At 41.5% G+C, this 15,099-nt stretch overlaps 1 protein-coding gene across 1 annotated transcript in view; it reads right to left on the bottom strand.

Moving 5' to 3' along the window:
* MRPS9 (mitochondrial ribosomal protein S9) overlaps window positions 1-15,099 on the bottom strand; it is a 73,351-nt gene that overhangs the window by 26,085 nt on the left and 32,167 nt on the right. Inside the window, exons 3-4 of the mRNA XM_081101408.1 lie at window positions 11,567-11,629; window positions 11,447-11,477 (exon numbers count right to left, since the gene is read on the bottom strand). Of these exons, the coding sequence (XP_080957534.1) occupies window positions 11,447-11,477; window positions 11,567-11,629 (94 nt within the window). The remainder of the gene's footprint in view (window positions 1-11,446; window positions 11,478-11,566; window positions 11,630-15,099) is intronic.

Raw genomic sequence — 15,099 nt, 5'->3', positions numbered from 1 at the left:
CAGCGGTTCTCAACCTGTGGGTCACGACCCCTTTGGCGGTCAAACAACCCTTTCACAGGGGTCGCCTAAGACCATCCTGCATATCAGATATTTACATGACGATTCATAACAGTAGCAACATTACAGTTATGAAGTAGCAACGAAAATAATTTTATGGTTGGGTCACAACATGAGGAACTGTATTTAAAGGGCCAGAAGGTTGAGAACCACTGCTATAGACTGAATGTTTGTATCCTCCCCAAAATTCATATATTGGGGCCTAATCCCCAATGTGCTGGTATTTGGATGTGGGGTCTTTGAGAGGTAATTGGGGTTCTGCTCTCATAAATAGGATTAGTGTTCTCATAAAAGGAATCCCCAAGAGACCCCTAGTCCCTTCCACCATGTGAGGACACAGGGGAAGACAGATGTCTATGAACCAGGAAGTGGGCATTCAGAAGGCACTGAATCCCCCACTATGTAGAAGGAAGGAAATATAAAGGTCAGAGGGGAAATAAATAAAGACAAAAGGAACAATTAAAAAGATCAATGAAACTAAAAGCTGATTTTCTGCAACAATAAACACAATTGACAAATCTCTAGCAATACTCATCAAGAAAAAGAGAGCCCAAATAAATAAAATCAAAAATGAAAGAGATTACAGTTGACTCCACAGAAATACAAAAGATGATTAACATATATCAGGAACAATTATATGCCAACAAATTGGACAATATAGAAGAAATGGATAAATTTTTAGAGACCTGCAATCGTTCAAGACTAAGCCAAGAAGAAAACAATAATCTGAACAGACCTATTACTAGCAATGAAACTGAAGCAGTAATTAAAAAACACATAAAACTCCTGCCTGGCTGTTGTGGCTCAGTGGTTGACTGGTTGATCTATGAACCAGGAGTGCACAGTTCGATTCCCTATCAGGGCACATACCCAGGTTCGGACTCAATCCCCAGTGGGGGGCACGCAGGAGGCAGCCAGTCAATGATTCTCTCTCATCATTGATGTTTCTCTCTCTCCATCTCCCTTCTTCTCTGAAATCAATTAAAAAAAAAATCCCAACAAATAAAAGTCCAGGACCAGACTCCTTCACAGGTGAATTCTACCATTCAAAGAAGAATAAATACTTATCCTTCTCAAACTGTTCCCAAAAATAAAAGAGAAAGGAACTCTTCCACACTCATTCTATGAGACTGATGTTACCCTGATACCAAAACCCGACAAAAACACTACAAAAAGAATTACAAGCCAATTTCCCTGATAAACATAGATGTAAAAATTGTCAACAAAATACTAGTAAACCAAATTCAACAATATTAAAAAGATCATACTCCATGATCAAGTGGGATTTATATCATGGATACAAGAATGGTTTGTTATCCACAGAACTATTACTGTGGCACATAAAATCAACAAAGCCAACAATAAAAATCTATGATCATCTCAATAGATGCAGAAAAGAATTTGACAAAATACAATATTCATTTATGGTAAAATCTCTCAACAAAGTGGGTACAGAAGGAACTTATTCATGATGATAAAGGTTATATATGACCATCCCACAGCAAACATCATACTCAATGCTTTTCCTCTAAGATCAGGAACAAGACAAGGATGCTCATTCTCACCACTATTATTCAATATAGTACTGGAAGTACTAGCCACAGCAACCAGACAGGAAAAAGAAGTAAAAGTCATCCAAACTGGAAAGAAAGAAGTAAAAGTATCCCTATTTGCAGATGACATGATACGATATAGAGAAAACCCTAAAAATTCCATACAAAAATGTGATTAGAATAAATGAGCTTAGTAAAGCTGAAAGATATAGAAATCTACAGAAATCTGTCATTTCTATGCACTAATAATGAATGATCATAAGAGAAATTAACCCCATTTTTAATGGATCAAAAAGAATAAAATAATAATAAAAAAAATATCTAGGAATAAATTTAACCAAGGAAATGAAAGACCTGTACTCTGAAAACTGTAAGACATTGAATAAAGAAACTGAAGAGGACAAAAATAAATGGAAGCATATACCACGCTTAGATTGGAAGGATTATTTTCATTACAGTGACCATACTACACAAAGTAATCTACAGATTCAAAGCAATCCCTAGCAAAATACCAATGGCGTTCTTCTCAAAACAAGAATAATTCTAAAATTTATATGAAATCACAAAGGACAACAGTTGCCCAAGCAGTCTTGAGAAGAACAAGGTGGAAAGTATCACATGTCTTGATTTCAAGCTATTCTACAAAACTATCTACACTAATAAAAGACAAACATGCAAACTGACCGTACCTTCGCTATGCCTTAAGCCACACCCACTAGCCAATCAGAACAACTATATGCAAATTAACCCAACCAAGATGGCGGCTGCCAGCCACAGAGCTGGAGGAAGCAGGAGGCTTGGTTGCCCCAATGATGGAGGAAGCCAAGCTTCCCGCTTGCCGCGGCCTGCCTCTGAGCTCCACTCAGAGCAACAAAGTTTCAATTATAGAAGGTAAACCCCAGATACCTGCTTTCAGCCAGCCGTGGCCATGGAGCTGGAGCGAGCAGGAGGCTTCCCTCCTGCCGACCCTGGCTGGCTCTGAGCTCTCAAGGCTACAAAGTTTCAATTATAGAAGGTAAATAAATCCCAGCATTAAAAAAAAAAAAGAAAAGAGAAAAAGGAGAGGCTGGGAGCTTCCATTGCTGGGGGGCTTGGCCAGCCTGAAATGGCTCTCAGCCCCTCACCCAGACTGGCCAGGCACCCCAGTGGGGAGCCCCCACCCTAAAGGGGGTGTGACCAGCCTGCAAACAGCCATCAGCCCCTCACCCAGGCTGGCAAAATCCCCATGGGGTGAGGGTCCCCACTGGGGAGGGGGGCCCCTGACCAGCCTGCAAACAGCCATCAGCCCCTCACCCAGGCTGGCCAGGCACCCTAGTGGGGACCCCTACCCTGAGGGGGTGTGACCAGCCTGCAAACACCCATCAGCCCCTCACCCAGGCTGGCCAGGAACCCTAGCGGGACCCCCACTCTGATCCGGGACACCCTTCAGGGCAATCCAGCCGGCCCCCACCCATGCACCAGGCCTCTATCCTATATAATAAAAGGGTGATATGCAAACTGACCCTAACAGCAGAACGACTGGGAATGACTGGTCACTATGACACACACTGACCACCAGGGGGCAGATGCTCAATGCAGGAGCTGCCCCGTGGTGGTCAGTGTGCTCCCACAGGGGGAGCTCTGCTCAGTCACAAGCCAGGCTGACGGCTACCAGTACAGCGGTGGTGGTGGGAGCCTCTCCTCCCTCCTCGGCAGCGCTAAGGATATCCGATGCAGCTTAGGCCTTCTGCCCGTTGGCAAGTGGACATCCCCCGAGGGCTGCCGGACTGCCAGAGGGATGTCTGACTGCCAACTTGGGCCCAATCCCCCAGGGAGCAGGCCTAAGCCAGCAGGTGGACATCCTCTGAGGGGTCCCAGACTGCAAGAGGGCATAGGCAGGGTTGAGGGACCCCACCGAGTGCACAAATTTTTGTGGACCGGGCCTCTAGTAATAATCATAACAGTAATGTTGTGACACAAAAACAGACACAGCCCTAAAATAAACCCTTGTTTATATGGTCAATTAATCTAAGACAAGGAGGGAAGAATATGCAACAGAAAAATGACAGTTTCTTAATGGTGTTGGGAAAACTGAACAGATCATGTAGAAAAAACGAAACGGAACCATTATCTTATACCACATAGAAAAATAAACTCAACATGAATTAAAGACTTAAATGTAAGACCTGAAACCATAAAAGTCCTAGAAGAAAACATAGGCAGTAAACTATTTGACATCAGTCTTAGTAATATCTTTTTTGATATATCTCCTCAGGTAAGGGAAATAAAAACAAAAATAAACATATGGGACTTCATTAAACTAAAAGCTTCTACGTAGCGAAGAAAATGATCAACAAAACAAAAGGACAACCTATAAAATGAGAGAATACATTTTCAAATGACATGTCCAATAAGGGATGTTGATACTCAAAATATATATCCTTTGAAAAACTAAATCTACCATAAGACTCAGCAATGCTTCTGTGTATGAAAGTGAAACCACTAATTCAAAAAGACATAGGCACCCCTATGTTCATTGCAGCATTATTTACAATAGCCAAGATGTGCAAGCAACATAGGTGTCCATCGACAGATGAACAGATAAAGAAGTGGCACATATATACAATGCAATATTACTCAGCAATAAAAAAAAACACCCCAAACCTGCCATTTGCAACACCATGGTTGGACCCATATGCAACATATTAAGTGAAATAAGTCAGACAGAGAAAAACAAATACCACATTATTTCACTTACATGTGGATTAAAAAACAAACAAACAAACAAATAAAACAAAACAAAAACAGACTCACAGAAAAACAAAGAACAAACTGATGGTTGTCAGAGGGGAGAAGGGTAGAGGGATGGGTGAAGAAAGTGAACGGGAAAAATCAACAATACAGTTCTGAGTATGCAAAACAGAATTTATTTTTGTATTCTTTATTTATTAATAATTATATTATTTTCCATATGAACAGTATAAATCTACTTTTGCCCGCTCTGTATTTCTAAATAGTCTGAAATCTCAATTTTGGTTTACTCTTTAACCCAATATTTTTATGGTTCTGTTAAGTTTTAAGTTGGAAAAATCTAATCTATATAACACCTACTTTTGAGAATTTGTTAGGTTTTTTCTATCACCTATTACCTGGTATTTCTATTAATATTCCATTGGCATCTGCATAGCAAATGTATTCTTTGCACTTGTATCTGTAGCTATAAAATCATGCTGTGTTATTCAAATTCTTTAGAGATTTAGTTAACAGCTTTTGCTTTAAACATTTCAATGCTAAATGCCTGGTGGAAAAAGGTTCATGGTCATCAAATCCACTTAATAGATATTAGGTTTTATCAACATAAACTAATGTTCTTGTCTCACTGAACCATTCCCCAGTATCCCTGAATTCCATTTTGTCTAGTATTAGGTACCACTCCTTGCTTCTGTCATCAATTCATATATATCTTTGCTTATCCTAATACTTTTGTCATTTGCTTTAAATAGTAAAGCAGGATTTTTATGTTAACTCAATCTATAAGCTTTCGTCTTTTAACCAGGGAAGCAATAGTGTATTATAAGTGTAATAATCTATTCAACTCTAAAATTCACTCACATTTTTTAACAGAAAAAATCATTTTGTCCTATTATTCACAAAATAAAGCAAAATTGGTACGTAGGTAGGTGGCAAAAATATTTTGCTGATTCTATGGGAGTACTGTTTATTGTTTTATTTTTCTTTTTTGTTTAATTTATTGGGGTGACATCCTATATAATAAAGACACAATATGCAAATTGACACACAAGATGGCCACCACAAGATGATCAGCAGGGGAGGGCAGTTGAGAGGGACCAGGCCTGCAAAGGAGGGAAGTTGGGGGCAAGCAGGCCTGCAGGGAGGGCAGTTAGGGGTGACCGGGCTGGCAGAGGAGGGCAGTTGGGGGGGACCCAGGGCTACAAGAGAGGGCAATTGGGGGAGACCAGGCCAGCAGGGGAGGGCAGTTAGGGGCAATTGGGCTGGCAGGGGAGGGCAGTTAGGGGCAACCAGGCCTGCAGGGTAGGGGAGTTGGGGCAACCAAGCCTGCAGGGGAGGGCAGTTAGGGGCAATGGGGCCAGCAGGGGAGGGCAGTTAGGGGTGACCGGGCCAGCAGGGGAGGGCAGTTAGGGGCAATCGGGTCGGCAGGAGAGCAGTTAGGCGTCGATCAGGCTAGGAGGGGAGTGGTTAGGGGGTGATCAGGCTGGCAGGCAGAAGCGCTTAGGGTAGGGGTGGGCAAACTTTTCGACTCGAGTGCCACAATGGGTTCTTAAACTGGACCAGAGAGCCGGAACAAAAGCATGGATGGAGTGTTTGTGTGAACTAATACATGTTAACAAGGCTGCTGGTGAAGGAGCGGAGGGGAGAGCAAGAGAACCCTCCGCTCTTTCGGCTCTGCAGGCTGGAGAGAACAGCCAAACGGTCCGGATCTGGCCAGCGGGCAGTAGTTTGCCCACGGCTGGCTTAGGGGCAATCAGGCAGGCAGGCAGGTGAGCAGTTGGGAGCCAGCAGTCCTGGATTGTGAGAGGGAAGTCCGACTGCCCACAGGGATCGGGCCTAAATGGGCAGTGGGATCAGGCCTAAACGGGCAGTCGGACATCCCTCAAGGGGTTCCAGATTGGAGATGGTGCAGGCTGGGCTGAGGGACAAGCCCCGCCCCGTTCACGAATTTCGTGCACTGAGCCTCTAGTCTATATATATAAAAGGCTAATATGCTAAGTGTCCACCTGTTTGCTATGACATGCACTGATCATCAGGGAGCAGATGCTCAATGCACAGGCATGGAACCATGGAACAGACTGATAAATCTCAGAGGGAAGGGGGGAGGGAAGAGAAAGGAGGGTGAGAGGAGATTAACCAAAAATCTTATATGCACACTAGAGGCCTGGTGCATGGATTCATGCACTGGTGGGGTCATTGTCCTGGCCTGCGCCCTCTTGCAGCCCGGGATCCCTTGGGGAATGTCAGACTGCCAGTTTTGGCCCGATCCCTGCACACCCTCTACTGGGGAAAGAGCCTGCAATTCGGGCATGTGCCCTAACTAGGAATCAAACTATTCATGGGTTGATGCTCAACCACTGAGCAACACTAGCTGGGTACACTTTTTACCTTCTGTTACTTCCAGTTACCCTCCTTTCCCTCTGGTAATCACCACACTGTTTTCTGTGACTATATTTTTGTTTATTTTTGCTTAATTCCTATGTAAGAAAATCCTACCAACACTGACATATTTCTAAAATAACACATGGGCACTTGTCAGGGACGAACAGAAGTTCATAGGTTGATGCTCAACACTGAGCCTCACAGGCCAGGCTAAAAAAATGATTTCTTGCTTTAATAATACTTTTTAAATTAACTGACAACTACCACCCCAGTCCACTCTAAATAAGAGGTTTCAAATGTAAAGGAAAAAATAGTAAATGTATTACTTCCTGGCAACCATAAAGCCTGTGTTTTCTTTAAGATTTTATTTTATGGATTTAAAAGGTAAAATCATAAAGCAGCCAGAGAAAACATTGGCCAGATAAAAATGATGGTTAAATGCTCATTAGAAACAATACCTGACAAGAGATGATGGAATCACATCAATAAAGTAACGAAAGACCAATAAAACGGAAACGGGGGATCTATATTCAGTGATAATATTCTTTCAAAATAAAGATAAATGTAAAATTTTCATATAAACTCAGGAAATCTGTACCAAACTCTTCCTCACAAAGTCATATTAGAATGCAAGCAAATTGGTGTGACATTAGTATAAGCATAAACTCTAACCTGGTCTAATTTTAGTATTTTTTAATTTAAAAGAAATCAGTTGTAAATTCCATTATTAGTTATAAAATATTTTTGACCTACCACACAACCACCATGATATACAAGAGTTCATTTCCATACTATGTGAATGACTGCTGACATCCTAATATATAAAAAGCTAGAGGCCATCGAGCCAAAATGACCGGATGGACGACAGAACAGCAGGGGGTCTGCAATGGGGGCAGGGCCGTGGTGGACGCCTCTCCGCATGCCTGCACCCGGGGTCTGGTTCCAATCCTGGATTGTGAGAGGGTGAGTGAGAATGACATAGGCTAAGGGACTTGGATGAGCAGGTAGGTGAGACTGAGTCTCAGAGGGCAGAGCCCTGGCCAGGAGGCCTGTGGTCTGGGTAAGGCAGCCATAGGAGGGATTAGTCTTAGGGATGACACAGGACTTTGGCATTGTAGAAAGAGTAACTTCAGCAATCAACTGTACACCCCAAATGCTTTTTCTTCGATGGTCCAGGTGGTAGTGGAAAAACGTTATCTTTATAAAACTTGAATACATTGTATTAGAGGTCGTGGTGGTACTGTTTTACCCACAGCATCTACAGGAATTGCTGCAAATTTATTTCTCGGTGGAAGAACCTTTCATTCCCAATATAAATTACCAATTCCATTACATGAAACTTCAATTTCTAGACTTGATATAAAGAAAGAAGTTGCTAAAACCATTAAAAAGGTCAAACTTCTCATTATTGATGAATGCACCATAGCATCCAGTCATGCTATAAATGCCATAGACAGATTACTAAGAGAAATTATGAATTTGAATATTGCATTTGGTGGGAAAGTTCTCCTTCTTGGAGGGGCTTTTCGACAATGTCTCAGTATTGTGCCGCATGCTATGTGATCAGCCATAGTATAAATGAGTTTAAAGTACTGTAGTGTTTGGGGATGTTTCAAAAAGTTGTCTCTTAAAACAAATATGAGATCAGAGGATTCTGCTTATAGTGAATGGTTAGTAAAACTTGGAGATGGCAAACTTGATAGCAGTTTTCATTTAGGAATGGATATTATTGAAATCCCCTGTGAAATGATTTGTAATGGATCTATTATTAAAGCTACCTTTGGAAATACTCTATCTATAGATAATATTAAAAATATATCTAAATGTGTGATTTTTTGTCCAAAAAATGAGCACGTTCAAAAATTAAATTAAGAAATTTTGGATACACTTGATGGAGATTTTCACACATATTTGAGTGATGCTTTCATTGATTCAAAAGATAATGCTGAAAAGGAAAATTTTTCCATTGAATTTCTTAATAGTATTACTCCTTCGGGAATGCCGTCTCATAAATTAAAACTGAAAGTGGGTGCAATCATCATGCTGAGAAATCTTAATAGTAAATGGGATCTTTGTAATGGTACTAGATTTATTATCAAAAGATTGCGACCTAACATCATTGAAGTTGAAGTATTAACAGGATCTGCAGAAGGAGAGGTTGTTCTGATTCTAAGAATGGATATGTCCCCGTCTGACACTAGCCTCCCATTTAAATTAATTCAAAGACAGTTTCCCGTGATGCCAGCATTTGCAATGCCTATTAAAAAAATCACAAGGACAAACTCTACAGCAGTGATGGCGAACCTATGACACACGTGTCAGAGGTGACACGAGAACTCATTTTTTTTAATTTATTTTTCTTTGTTAAGTTGCATTTAAATATATAAAATAAACATAAAAAATATATGTCTTTGTTTTACTATGGTTGCAAATATCAAAAAATTTCTATATGTGACACAGCACCAGAGTTAAGTTAGGGTTTTTCAAAATGCTGACATGCCGAGCTCAAAAGGTTCGCCATCACTGCTCTAGAGAGTAGGAATATTCCTACCTGAACCCGTTTTTGCACATGGTCAGTTATACGTTGCTTTCTCTTGAGTTCGAAGAGCTTGTGATGTTAAAGTTGTAAATACTTCATCACAAGGGAAATTAGTGAAGCACTCTGAAAGTGTTTTCACTCTTAATGTGGTATGCAGGGAGATATTAGAATAAGTTTAATCAATTTATCAGTCATTGTTTGTATCAGTGTTGTTTTTACATCATGTTTTGTTGTTTTTATATCATGTCTTTGTTGTTGTTATATCATGTTGTGATTATTAATAAATTTATATATTATTTTCATATACATTTTACTAATTTTTCTTTCATCTCTGACACTTCTATTATAGAGAAAGGGCAAATAGCAATATTAAAATATTTCCTCTAGAGGAGAACCAAGATGGCGGCATAGGTTAACTCCGGAGTTTGCTGCTTTGAACAACTACTTCAAAAGTGAAACCAGAAAACGGAAGGGACATCACCCAGAACCACAGGAATGCTGGCTGAGTGGAGGTCCTACAACTAGGAGGAAAGAGAAACGCATACGGACACTCAGAGGAGGTGCAGTGCTGAAGTCAAATTCTGAGGTGCGGAGTGCGCGCGCAGAGCAGGCTGGCGGCGGAGGGCACGGTAGGCGTTTTCAATCGGGAGGGAGTCGCAGATTCTGAGCTCCAGATACAGGCGAGTCTTTAGGGACCCAGACTCAAACGGGAGAAGCGGGACTGTCTGGCTTCGGTCAGAGCGAGTGCAGCTTTCTCTCCGAGGTTTGCAGCCGTTGCTGGGACTCAGAGAGGCAGAGCCCCTGGGGACAGGAAGGAGAGCGGCCATAACTGCTCTCTCTGGCCCACCCTGTTGATCCTGTGCGACCCGCCCCACCCATGCCCTGCACAGAGGCATTTGCCGGATAGCCTCAGGCAAAGGCTAGATTAGCACCTCCCTAGAGGACAGAAGTTCTCTCACTGCAGACACAGCTGATTCTCATAGCCACTTGGCCTGGAGGTCAAACCCTCCCTGGTATTAGCTACAACAATCAAGATTTAACTATAAGACCACGAACAAAGACCACTAGGGGGTGTACCAAGGCAGCATAACAAAATGCGGAGACAAAGAAACAGGACAAAATTGTCAATGGAAGATATAGAGTTCAGAACCACACTTTTAAGGTCTCTCAAGAACTGTTTAGAAGCCGCCGATAAACTTAATGAGATCTACAAGAAAACTAATGAGACCCTCGATCTTATATTGGGGAACCACCTAGAAATTAAGCATACACGGACTGAAATAACGAATATTATACAGACTCCTGACAGCAGACCAGAGGAGCACAAGAATCAAGTCAATGATTTGAAATGCGAGGAAGCAAAAAACACCCAACCGGAGGGGCGGAATGAAAAAAGAATCCAAAAATGCGAGGATAGTGTAAGGAGCCTCTGGGACAGCTTCAAGCGTACCAACATCAGAATTATAGGGGTGCCAGAAGATGAGAGAGAGCAAGACATTGAAAACCTATTTGAAGAAATAATGACAGAAAACTTCCCCCACCTGGTGAAAGAAATGGACTTACAGGTCCAAGAAGCGCGGAGAACCCCAAACAAAAGGAATCCAAAGAGGACCACACCAAGACACATCATAATTAAAATGCCAAGAGCAAAAGATAAAGAGAGAATCTTAAAAACAGCAAGAGAAAGAAACTCAGTTACCTACAAGGGAATACCCATACGACAGTCAACTGATTTCTCAACAGAAACTTTGCAGGCCAGAAGGGAGTGGCAAGAAATATTCAAAGTGATGAATACCAAGAACCTACAACCAAGATTACTTTATCCAGCAAAGCTATCATTCAGAATTGAAGGTCAGATAAAGTGCTTCACAGATAAGGAAAAGCTAAAGGAGTTCATCACCACCAAACCAGGATTATATGAAATGCTGAAAGGTATCCTTTAAGAAGAGGAAGAGGAAGAAAAAGGTAAAGATACAAATTATGAACAACAAATATGCATCTATCAACAAGTGAATCTAAGAATCAAGTGAATAAATAATCTGATGAACAGAAAAAAAAATAAATAAAAAAAATATTTCCTCTAATTAATTCCCTTTTAATGTGCACGAATTTCGTTCACTGGGCCACCAGTATAACATAACAATATAGCAACAATAACTGCTTATTTCATTCTTAACAAACTTACCTTTCTGTTTTGGAAAAATCTGTTCAGGATGCTGTAAAATAAATTTAAAAATGCATTAGAGAATTATTGTAACATATAAAACTAAGTGAAATTTTTAAAAATATTAATTAAGATAACTACCTTCATTATTGGTCTGGCTCGCTTCTCAAACAAACCACTGGGAAAAAGATAAGCAATAGCTCTCTGAAAATACACATAAAGGTTAATTAACAATTGTTATAAAAACCAGTTAATGTCATGATTAACAGTTATTGAGTGCAAATGTGCCAGATATCACATTAACAGTTTCATATATATTATCTCATTTCAACATAATCAAAATGAAAGAATGTTACCACATACACATCCCCCAAAAGAAAAATTGTAAGGAAAGTAGTCCATAGTTCTACAACCCCCAGTAGATGCCTGAAACTGCTGATAATCCCCAACCCTATGTATGCCATGCTTTTTCCTATACATATATATATATACACACACACACACACACCTATGGTGAAGTTTACAGCTTCTCTTTGGCATAACTGAATTGCCAGCACCATTACTCTTGGGATTTGGGGCCATTGTTAAGTAAAATAAGGGTTACTTGAACATAAGCACTGTGATACCTCAACAGTGAATTTGATACTAAGTGACTAAGGGTTGGGGAGTGAATACAGCTTGGAGACAGAGGACGAAGGCTGATTCACATCCCGGGTGAGATGGAAGGGACAGCGATTTCTGGAATTTTTCATTTAATATTTTCAGGGTGAGAAACTCCACAGGTAGCTGTAACTGAGAAAAGTGAAACTGTGGATAAGGGGGCATTACCGTTTTAAACTAGTTATGAACAATTTTCAAGTGTGTCCTCAAACATGAAAGTAATAGTACACATACAGATCATCTCTTCCTTTTAAAGGAACCCTAGACTGGCTGCTACACAACTGCTGAGCTAATGTGCTCCAACGCAACCCTAACGCCCAGCTGGAAGTGCAAATATCAGGCAGAACACTGAACAGAGTAGGCTGTTCAGTGACACCCACTGATTTTCTGGCTGCTCTTTGAACTTTTCCTAGAAGTTGTAAGTGATTTTAAACTACATATTCCCAGATGAGGGTGCTACTGGCACTTTGAGTGTGATAGCTCCATTGTAGGCAACTTTCTTCTACACTGCAGATCACTTAACATCCTGGCTCTTTATTAAAAATCTGTGCCATGTCATCCCCAGTGCTGGTGACAAATCTCACGCACACACATTTAAAATGTCCTTTACCTCTGAAGGAGCAGCACTGCGGGAAACTTGAGAACGGCTTTAGCCATTTGTGTCTTCTCCAAAAGCCCTGTCACAATTAAAAGCAAAAACACCCCACAAAAAGCACTCATTTTGTTGAGTGATGTCAGATGAAGTGAGGCCCTGGGGCGTGTGCCCTCTGAACTCTAAATGAACTGGTGGCCCGTGTGAGCACTGTGCTACTCGCCTGGAGAGCCTGTTATCAGGATGGGCCTGCACCTCCATCACCAAGGACGTGTGCTGGTCCCAGTTCTCTCCTGAAAGTAGGGGCCTATAATTTGGGGGTACAAATTCAATTATAGTAGGAGCCCAGCTGTGTCTCTGAGTCAAGATTATTCTCATTAAAGCTTTTGCCAATAAAACTGACACTAAAAAAAGTGAAATACCAGAATGTTAATTTTGTGAACTTTTCCTTTTTAAAACCAGGTACACCTGTCCTTTTCTTCTGATGCAGAAAAGGTGGAATTTTTAATAAGCAATGTGAATAACTGCAATAGGCAAAAGATAAACTAGATCCAAACCTCAAACCATACACTAAAGGAAACTCTACATGAGTCAGAGAGCTAAACATAGAAAATGGCAACAAAACTAGTACTAAACATCAGTGAATTCTTTATAATGTAGATATCCAAGTCTTCCTTAACTATGACTCAAAATTCAGAAGCAAAAAAGACTGACCAAATTAAGCTATATTAAAAAAAGAAAAAATATGGCTCTAATGTATTCATAATAAGAGAAGTACAATTAAAACCACTGAGTTAATGCTTTTCATCCAACAGAACTAGCAAAAATTCAAAAGCCTGACAGCACATTGCTGAAGGTTAGAAAGCTCTGGCAGTGCCTTGCTGGTGAAGTGTTAAATGGTGCCACAAACATGGAAAGTTTGACACTATATAACAAAACTACATATTTCTCCCAGCAATCCCATTTCTATGAATTGCTCTTAAAGATACACCCCCTCACAAATACAAAACAACATAAGCACAGGTTATTCAATGATTTATAAAAGCAAAAATTAGAAACAACCAAATCCCCAGAAATGAATTTGGTTGAATAAATGATGGTACATCTATGTGACAAAGTACTTTAGAGCCATAAAACAAAAAAGATTGAGAAAAACAAGATGCAAAAGAAATGTACTTAGAATGAGACCACTAGTGTGAGAAAGAGAAACAGAAATAAGAAAATACATACTGGAATAGAAGAATAACATACACATGTTTCTTTTTGGCAAACATAAACACAGAAAGAATTAAGCGGAAAATAATAAAAATCATTACCTATTAAAGGACTAGAGGCCCGGTGCAAAAAATTCACGCACACAGGGAGAGGGTCCCTAAGCCCGGACTGCGAGGGGGCGCAGGCCAGGCCAATGGATTGCGAGACATTTAGATATCCAAGTCTTCCTTAACTATGACTCAAAATTCAGAAGCAAAAAAGACTGACCAAATTAAGCTATATTGAAAAATGAAAAAATATGGCTCTAATGTATTCATAATAAGAGAAGTACAATTAAAACCACTGAGTTAATGCTTTTCATCCAACAGAACTAGCCAGGCCAATGTCTCGCAATCCAGGACCCCACTGGTGCATGATCGGGGCTGGGGAGGGAAATGGGAGGTTGGCCAGCCAGGGAGGGACCATGGGAGGGATCCAGTGTGTGTCCAGCCTTTCTTGCTCAGTCCTGATCAGCCAGACCCCAGAAGCAGGCTAACCTACCAGTCAGAGCATCTGCCCACTGGTCAGTGCATGTCATAGCAAAAACGGTTGAGAAGCCTTAGCATATCATTAGCATATCATGCTTTGATTGGTTGAACAGCTGACAGGACGATTGGACACTTACCATAAAAGGCTTTTATTATATAGGACTAGATGCCAGGTGCACGAAATTCATGCATGGGGGCAAAGGGGTCCCTCAGCCTGGCCGGCACCCTCGGGGAATGTCTGACTGCCAGTTTAGGCCTCATCCCTGTGGGGAGTTGGACATCCATCTCGCAATCCAGGACCGCTGGCTCCTAAGCACTCACCTGCCTGCCAGCTGGATCGCCTTAACTGCTCTCCCCTGCCAGCCTGATCGTCCCTAACAGCCTCTGCCTCGGCAATGCCACCATGGCTTTTGTCCGGAAGGTCGTCCGGAAAAATTCCAGTCTAATTAGCATATTACCCTTTTATCAGTATAGACTAGAGGCCTGATGCACAAAAATTTGTGCACTCGGGGGGGAGGGGGCGTCCCTCAGCCCGGCCTGTGCCCTCTCGCAGTCTGGGACCCCTCAGGAGATAACGACCTGCTGGCTTAGGCCTGCTCCCAGGTGGCAGAGGGCAGGCCCAATCCCTAGGTGCAGCCCCTGGTCGGGCTCAGAGCAGGGCCGATTGGGGAGTTGGGGCG

The sequence above is a fragment of the Myotis nattereri genome (genome assembly GCF_964212035.1).
Source record: "Myotis nattereri genome assembly, chromosome: 10".
NCBI classification, from domain to species: Eukaryota; Metazoa; Chordata; class Mammalia; order Chiroptera; family Vespertilionidae; genus Myotis; species Myotis nattereri.
The sequence above is the reverse complement of the archived record's forward strand: the minus strand, read 5'-3'. Positions and strand labels throughout refer to the sequence as shown.